The sequence below is a fragment of the Triticum urartu genome, chromosome 1A (genome assembly GCF_056163025.1).
Source record: "Triticum urartu cultivar PI428250 chromosome 1A, HENAU_Tu73, whole genome shotgun sequence".
Classification (NCBI taxonomy): Eukaryota; Viridiplantae; Streptophyta; class Magnoliopsida; order Poales; family Poaceae; genus Triticum; species Triticum urartu.
The window spans coordinates 411,838,035-411,847,060 of NC_141873.1; the positions used below are offsets into that span (position 1 = coordinate 411,838,035).

The 9,026-nt window shown below is 46.2% G+C and overlaps 1 protein-coding gene across 1 annotated transcript; it reads left to right on the forward strand.

Annotated features, from left to right (window-relative positions):
- Nucleotides 1-3,686: 3,686 nt before the first annotated feature.
- On the forward strand, nucleotides 3,687-7,837 carry LOC125515591 (lichenase-2). The gene is made up of 2 exons (XM_048681091.2): nucleotides 3,687-3,924; nucleotides 6,529-7,837. Exons 1-2 carry the CDS (start codon nucleotides 3,852-3,854, stop codon nucleotides 7,458-7,460), a joined length of 1,005 nt encoding a protein of 334 aa, XP_048537048.1. The 5' UTR covers nucleotides 3,687-3,851; the 3' UTR covers nucleotides 7,461-7,837.
- The last annotated feature ends 1,189 nt before the right edge of the window (nucleotides 7,838-9,026 follow it).

Genomic DNA, 9,026 nt, shown 5'->3' on the forward strand with positions numbered 1-9,026 from the left:
ATATAATGTGGAGACATAGAGAAGAGATAGAGATAGACAAGTAGAGAAAGAGATTAGTCGGTTTGACGAAAATTGTGTGGATAAGGTGGGGGCGGAAAATCGGTGGAGGGTGGGGAGCGAGCGTATGTTGAGGGAGGGAGGGGCAGAGGAAACATACGGCGTATGGTAGAACCTTAGGTTCTTTTTAAACATAGAGATAGAGATTTAAATTAGATGAGTAGAGATAAGTAGAGAAGCAGAGAAGAAATAGAGAAGATAGAGATAGAGATATAGAAGTAGATATAGAAATTGGCCGAGCCGATGAAAACCATCTAAGGGAAAGAATAGAAAACCGATGGCGGGTGGGGAGAGAGCGTACATGGAGGCAGGGGCGTGTGGGTGTCAGATCAAACATACAATGTATGCCAAAACCTTAGGTTCTTTTCAAATATTAAGATATAGATAGACATATAAAGTAAAGAAGTAGAGAAGAGATATCGATAGAGAAGGTGGAGATAGATATAAAGAAGTAGAGATAGAGCTTAGCCGGTCCGATGAAAACCGTGTGGGGGAAAGAATAGAAAAATGGGTGGGATGGAAAACCCATAAAGGGTTGGGAGAGAGCGTACATGGAGGGAGGGGGGCGTGGGGTGTCGGATGAAACATACGATATATGACGGAATCATAAATTATTTTTAAGAGTGTAATGCTAGAGGTACGAACCTTTTCTATGGATAGATTTTTACAGGAGTATCTGAAGGGATTAGAGGAATCAATTCGAAATCAAAGTGGGCCCCACGTGAAATTCAGGGTGGAGGGACTAGTAGAGGAGTTGATACATGTTCCCGTAAGATCTATCCGTAATAAATTGACTGTAGATTCAAGATTTATGTCTTTTTAAATACTCTTATCGCAACACATGATTTTGCCAGTACATATGAAAATGCAAAATATTTCAGAATGTAAAAAAATAACGTTTTTATGATATATCCTCCTCTGTACGTGTACCAGTAGTTTGCTGCAATCTCCATACATATCAGCTACGTATCTTTCTTGAGCAAGTAGTGCACAGTTGAACAGGGAACCGATTCAATCAGCATTTCCGTTCCAGCAAAGTGATGGATGACTAGATCGATGCTGATCCAAAAGGAAAAAAAAAAAGGACACGATGCCCACACAAACGAATACAGCATAATACTAAATTCCACACATATTAACCACCACTCTCTCCCCACTACGACGACAGGGACTTGATCATCATACGGATGAAACCAACACCTAAGCAGCCTGATATGATGATGATGATCATGCCAGGTCAGATACGGTAGCCGGCCGTGCAGGATGAAACACACATGTATCCTGGAAGCCACGCACGCGCCAGATCGCTGACAGGACATGCTGTTCCCCTGCGTCCACATAAGCCCGGGGAAATATGGATAGAGTGCACTTTTCCGTGTGGCCCTCCCCGTCCGATCCGACGAGGCAAAGCAGGTTCCCATCCATCCATACATGGGGTAGGACAAGGCCGCGGGGCCGGTGCTGGTGACCTTGCAAATCCGTGTCCGCGTAGGCGAGAGATTAAGCAAAAGCGCAAGATAACCAACTCCATCAAACCAAAATTGTTGGGAGGCACCGATCAATTAAGTTGTGTACATACATAGTATGCTGTTGCTTAGCTAGCTGTATGCATGTGTGTTGTGGGTGCTTTCTTCTTCTTTAGGTTCCTTTGTGGGCTATGCGTGTGATTTCGACCACAATATAATGGCCCCTTTCAAAAATCGGTGGGCACCGATTTTTTGCAAAACGAAAGGTTTTAAGTCAAATGTGCACATGCGCGCATCGATCAAAGATGACTCTCGTATTCTCAACCATATCAGATAAGTATGTGCTCCCTTTTAGTGATCTAAACGCTCTTATAATACTTTATAGAGGAAGTACTTTTTTGGTTTGTATCAGATAAATAGGCTGGGAATTTCAGGTTTTGGTAAGCATGAGAGTCTGTAATCCTGGTGGTAAGTTGCTAATCCTCCTCTCTGAAAAAAGGGGTTGCTAACCCTTTGAATAAACCAGGACAAACTAGGCACCTCTAGTGGAATTCAGAACTAATGATGTGCCAGAGACTAACTTGGCTACATGCACGGTACTAATTGGCATCAACATCATAACTATAACAAGTTGATCAATATACAACTCACTACAAAACACAGGTCTCAAGAAGACCATTTTAACGTATAGGACCAACTCAATATATGTGTGTGCCAAAAGAGGGCAGCCCAGCTTATATGTGTCAAAAAGCTGGGCTGCTAAGCCACCAATAGGAAATTTCTCATCAGCCAGCCATATGCATGTGTTAACTCAATCCAAATGTCCAAGCAAACCAGCTGCATGCTAGCTAATCCTAGACACGACCGGTTATTAAATACAATTGGTCCGGTCGAATAATTCGTGCACCGAAATATGTCCCGAGTCATCGTACAGTTTTTATATTCGTATTAACTGTAATCTGCACATTTGGTGCACCTAATATTATCTCGTCATTAGCACTTATACTAAGCTAGAAAGCAGTTGCATAGCCGGCCGGACTCCACTGATAGCAACACATACTGTATGTAAAAGAACTATCAACGGCCGGATCTGGATATCCCACCTGATCACTAGGATTGGGAGGGAGAGACGTAGTACTTAGCTTGTTGTCGAGGCTATTGCAACACCATGCCACAGGGGAAAACCATGCGTGTTTACGCCAAAAGCTCACATGTATGGTGCGCTTAGACAAGTCGTGGTGTTGTGTTTCTATGGCAATTCCTAATAAAGCTCTTTTTTCATCTTTTTAATTGTAAGGCTGATGAGCTCAATACCTTCTCTTCTGAGACAACAAGTCCAAAAGTTTAGTGGAATAGGTCTTGTTTGAAAAAGTATACGGCCATGCTTAATTAAAGTGGTTCAAGTAATTCTGTGGTCCGTTTGACAAAGATGTAAATTAATTAGGTACACCAAAAACACAAATGTTCTTATGACACATATTGTTGATTTCTTGCAATATAGTTACAAAACCAATTATATGTAGAAATAAAAGTGATTCGATATAGATCCCACTATGAGGTACAGTAGTAATTAAAAGGTAGAGTGACGAAAGGCTTCTGATGTGCTACTCCAAATCTCCTTAAATTGACCGTGGGTATTCATTACTAAAATATCATTTCCTTTGTATATATGTCACTTCACGACAAAAAGAACATCGAAGCCGACAAAACCGTAGCGCCAGTTCTTTGTGTGTAAGTCATGTCAACTTCAAAGGTAAAAAAAAAATTGTCGCCAACAAGGCTTCGCGCTTTCAATTCTTCTTACATAAGTTATGTCGGATATCCACCGAGCACGGTCCTCCCGTGAAAAAACCGCCGCCGAATGTCGTTGAGTAAGACGTGAACATATCCGACACCGCGCGACCTGTCATTGACCTAGAAACTTCACTTTCATGGTGCATCATGGGTGGAGTCCAAAATTCAAACTATTTTTTCAAAAGTAGTTTGGTGCCACTATGAATGAATGAATTATCCCCCTTGCCTACCTGCAACAACAACCTGGTGTACCGGATAACCTCTGCCCACCACCAGACAGACACTGTGAGAAGGGGGTGACGCACGCAAACGGCCTAGGTAGTCAATCGCAACGGGCTAAATAAATGTCGCTGGAGGCGTTGGGCCTGCGCGGTTGCGAGTGGATTGGACCAAACTGTCTCCTCGGATCCTATATAAGGGGCCGGCGCCCCGTTGTGGCCTCACCAGAAAAGAAACAACAAGAGCTTTTGAGAGAGAGAAAGAAAGACACACACACACACACACCCTCAACGCAGTTAGCCAGAGAGAAAGAGAATGGCGAGCCAAGGCGTTGCCTCCATGTTCGCTCTCGCATTGCTCCTCGGGGCCTTCGCCTCCATCCCACAAAGTGATTCCCCTTCCTTCTCTCTCTCTCTCTCTCTCTCTCTCTCTCTCTCTCCAAATGATTGGGTACAGTTTTTTTCATGCAAGTCATGCAGGGAGTTTGCTTAGAAGATAGTAATACGTACGTTGATCTTAGCTTTCATTAAGAGAAGAATTAGCTAGCTAGGTAAGGTAGCCAGTCGGCCATGGCGTACGCATGGTCACATAAATCTCTCTCCCACCAACGTCACACTAGCTTCCTCTTTTTTTGAGATGCACAGTACACTGTTTAGGTGCATGTCGCTTTCGTTCTGCGTTTTATTCTTCCCGCGCCATCAGTCGCATGGTAAAGCCTAAACGGCGCCCGCCGGTCTCACTCTCCATCTTGATGCGTCTGTCATGCATGGGAGCACAGTAACTTTTCATATATTTTTTGAAAACTAGAGATGGTAAATTTTGTAAAAATCGTTTTCACTAAAATAGTCAGGAGACTTGGAGTTTGCTGCAGAGTATATATTTCAATATATGATCCGCATGCACCAAGATAAAAGTGCACGTGTAATCGACCTTCGTTGTTTTTCTCTAGGGAAGAAAACATTGCAAGAAGTAGGTGTTCCGCAGGGAAATTAATATCTTAAAACTGATAAAAATGATACTATTTGCTAGGGGAAACATTGAAAGAGGTAGGAGTATAGGTTTTCCACGAGGAAGTTAATATCTTAAAAGCAATGAAAACGATATTTCTAGGATAGTTTCAACCGTTTAACTATAAACCAATCTAGCTGATCGTACACTAAAGCAGCAAAAGCCAAAGCTTGCAAATGAAGTCTCCAAATGTTTGGTGGGCATGCATGTCAGTTAGCCATCTTTTTACAAAGCCAGAAGGTTTAACTAACGACCTACAAGTAGCTAAGCCAGTGTCTCTTTCTCCAGTGCCATGCTAATCACCCAGGAAGTTTTTCTTCTTCTTCCCTGTATGCAAAGTTGTGCATGCATGCCTTGACAGTGTCGCCCTAGCACTGTTGACACGAGCCCTACCACTTAATTGGTGGTTTGTTCCCTGATTAATTGGGTGCAACTACTGCTGAACCACCCGTCGCTAACCATCTTTTTCTCCTATTCCTTTGGTCCGCGGACGGTCTCATCGCATCTTGACGTTTTTTCAGCGATGGACGATGCCGTACCGGCCAGTCCGGTGGTCCTACTCATCTCAGCTAGCCAGTACCGCCACTGTTCCGTTCTTTAAGTTTAACGAAAATGATTGCTGGTGCTGCTAGTTATAGTAACTAACTCACTTGGATCATATCTTCAAAGTGCAACTGATGGACCTATGGTACATGACGCCACCGATCACTAGCGACTAACTAACTCTATGACCCAGGTGTTGGTTCTGCTGGCCTTTCCAAGTTTGGTCTGCCTGAAAAAGAATTATGACATAGGATAGTAGGTTAGTGTAGTAGTAGTGGTACTGCTAGTGGTTGGCACTTGGTCGAGCAGGAAGTTAAGAGGAGGATTAAGTGGCGTGTACTGATATGGAGTACTTTGACATGCACGTGAGCTAGACCGTTAATTGGAGCGTAGCTAGGAGCAGCCGGAGGGCATGCATATGCATGCACGCTATGGCGATCCACATCGATCGTATGTGGACTATCCAACGGCCGTGCTGCGGACGTTGGACCAGAAACTTGATTTGTCCCAGCATGTATGTATACGCATGAGGTCTCTACTCTCCATATATTCATTCCTAGCTAGGCTTCCTGCCAATTGCCATGTACGTGTGGTCGACCTCTACTCTGCTCCCCTACAATATTCCTGGCCCGCTTGTTTAATAAATCCAACTAGCTAGTGCCGTGCAAGTACTACACCATTTAAGCCATACCATTTGATTGGCAATTGCATTCTTAAGAGTACACGTACTGTAAAAAAAATCTTGCATAATTGATGCACAGTACGTCACGGTACCAACTATCAAGTGTGACCCTTTACTGAATTAGGGTAGAGTTAGTTGGTACCAAGCAAATCAGCTAGGGTAAAAGATTCTCTGGAAGCTAGTCAAAGTTCATTCCTTCCTTTAAGGTTGTCCCTCCGGGCACGAGTAGCCAAAGCTATATATTTATCCAGTTCGTTTAAATTTTCTCCTTGCTCGTGGTAGCTAGTGGCTAGTGACAAGTCGGTCAAGGCGCCGGCCGTGAAAATAGCAATGTTCCTCGGCCGTGTGCGTGCAAGTGACACCAACTCGTGACTGTAAAAAACATTGTTTAAGTCGCGAATCGGCCACCAAAGTCTAGAGACAAAGAGATAAAAAAACATGCAAAGCCAGAAGCTACACGCATGCATCCATGCATGCGTACAAGATTTCAGTTAAACGTCCTTTTCGGGGAGTTAGTATTATCCCTCGCCAACAGGTCAAAAGGCTTCCTCTGTGTGTTCATGCATCGCCGCCATTCTTGCTTATTCGTTTCTTTTTCATTTCTTTTCTATATTCCATCACATGTCATCACGGGGAGGAATTTTCTATGGCAATGGAACAGTGCTAGCTTGGTGTGAATAATTTTCTATGCGGCCGGCTGTAATAATTAGTTTTCTGAAGGTTAACTAACCAAAGTTACATGTACCTGCTTACACGCAGGCGTCGAGTCCATCGGAGTGTGCTACGGCATGAGCGCCAACAACCTGCCGGCGGCGAGCACCGTCGTCAGCATGTTCAAGTCCAACGGCATCAACTCCATGCGGCTGTACGCCCCCGACCAGGCGGCGCTGCAGGCCGTCGGCGGCACCGGCGTCAACGTCGTCGTCGGGGCGCCTAACGACGTGCTCTCCAACCTCGCCGCCAGCCCGGCGGCGGCCGCCTCGTGGGTCAGGAGCAACATCCAGGCCTACCCCAAGGTCTCCTTCCGGTACGTCTGCGTCGGCAACGAGGTCGCCGGCGGCGCCACCCAGAACCTCGTCCCGGCCATGAAGAACGTGCAGGGCGCGCTCGCCTCCGCTGGGCTGGGCCACATCAAGGTCACCACGTCGGTGTCGCAGGCCATCCTCGGCGTGTACAGCCCGCCCTCCGCCGGGTCCTTCACCGGGGAGGCGGACGCGTTCATGGGACCCGTGGTGCAGTTCCTTGCCCGCACCGGCGCGCCGCTCATGGCCAACATCTACCCGTACCTGGCCTGGGCCTACAACCCGAGCGCCATGGACATGAGCTACGCGCTCTTCACCGCGTCCGGCACCGTGGTCCAGGACGGCTCCTACGGGTACCAGAACCTGTTCGACACCACCGTGGACGCCTTCTACACGGCCATGGCCAAGCACGGCGGCTCCAACGTGAAGCTGGTGGTGTCGGAGAGCGGGTGGCCGTCGGGCGGCGGCACGGCGGCGACCCCGGCGAACGCCAGGATCTACAACCAGTACCTCATCAACCACGTCGGGCGCGGCACCCCCCGCCACCCTGGCGCCATCGAGACCTACGTCTTCTCCATGTTCAACGAGAACCAGAAGGACAGCGGCGTGGAGCAGAACTGGGGACTCTTCTACCCCAACATGCAGCACGTCTACCCCATTAGCTTCTGAATGAGCTAGCTGCGTACGTAGCTAGCTAGTGTCCGTATGTCCGTACGTACGCGCGCGTACACGCGTATAAGAGCGTGTATGCCGTACGTATGTGCACATTATGTATTGTACAGGGCTCGGGTTGGGGTGCGACCGCTGAGGCAGCTCAGACGCGTACGCGATAGCAGTGGTTTGCTGTAGTAGTGTATGTGTATGATTTACGATGGAAGGGGAGCAGATGTAAACGCTCTCCCTTCGTCGATTCATCATGCATTTGATACGCACAGACATGTGTGCGTAAGTAGAACTATATTGTAGGGTTCAAATTTTCGTCAAAACTTGACGAAATTTGTCCAAAATAATATGAAATATATCGGCGAGACCGAAGTATTCCTATACTTTTTGAAATGTGCACACTAGCTCCAAGATACATGTACTAGTCGGAAACACAATTAATCACATCCCACTACAGAAGTTAAATAAGAAAGAATCACATGGACATGGACATGGTACATGAGCTCGTAAATAAACACCAGCCGGACACGTGTCCGTAACGGGTGGCCCAGATCGATGTCACGAGCTCCCCCGCGATTCGCGCGTGCTCTGAGAGGCACGGACTAGAGAGAGGGACGCACGATGTAGACGATCCTACCCATACCATTTTCTTGTTTTACTGCTCCCAAATCTATCTATATGCTCGGATTATTCTGTCAACTAATTCGGCTGCGCCTTATCCACGCGCGACGCAGTAGGTATCATCCGTGCGTTTCTGTGGATACGTATATCTCGCCGAAGCCTACGGATCTCCTGCGCGACCAACCCTCTGCTCGTCCCTGTGCAACCCACAGTGAAGATAAGTAGTACCCCTGCTATTTTTTGCTGAAGAAAATGGTGAGTGTGAATTGATATAATGATATACTGCTCCGGATGATAATGTTCAGACTCTAATTTATTCCAAGGAATTTTCAAGTAGCTAATTAATTCCTGAAATGGGGCTAGCCAGCTAACCGATGAGGCGGATGAGGATTTGACAGACTTATGTTTTAAATGGCTACAGGAGCCGGTGGCGGGCGTATGATGTTCTAGGCGCACCTAAGAGTTTTGAAGTGGATTTGATTTGATGCTCCCGCACATGATAATATTGGTGGTTGCCTGCCTGCCTCTCCCGTGTCAGCGTGTCTCCTCTTGATTTGATTTGGAATCTCCATCCGACTCGGAGCCCTTGCTTGGTGCACAATTCTTTTTCTCTAGCTAGTATATCATTACATTCACAGACCGATCAGTTTTTTTCTTCAAAAAGGGGGTTTACCCCAGCCTCTGCATCAGAAAGATGCATACAGCTCATCTTATTAATAAAAATATCCAGCAATAGTCTCCAAGTCTCGTATAAAGATGTAAACAAATGCTCACAAGAGCTAAACAAAAAGTACAAAGCCACAACCGGCTGGCCAATAAAAATAAGAGCACTACATGACTATCGTATTACATGACCGTCATCCAAACCGGTTGCGATCATTAAATGACAATGCATGGTTACTGAATTCTCTGGTTTTCTTCTTAGGAAAAGAAGGGTCCTTGCTGCACACG

Coding starts and splice junctions, on each gene's coding strand:
- LOC125515591 (XM_048681091.2), top strand. CDS start 3,852: ATGGCGAGCCAAGGCGTTGCCTCCATGTTCGCTCTCGCATTGCTCCTC. Junction 3,925..6,528: donor CTTCGCCTCCATCCCACAAA/GTGATTCCCCTT, acceptor GCTTACACGCAG/GCGTCGAGTCCATCGGAGTG.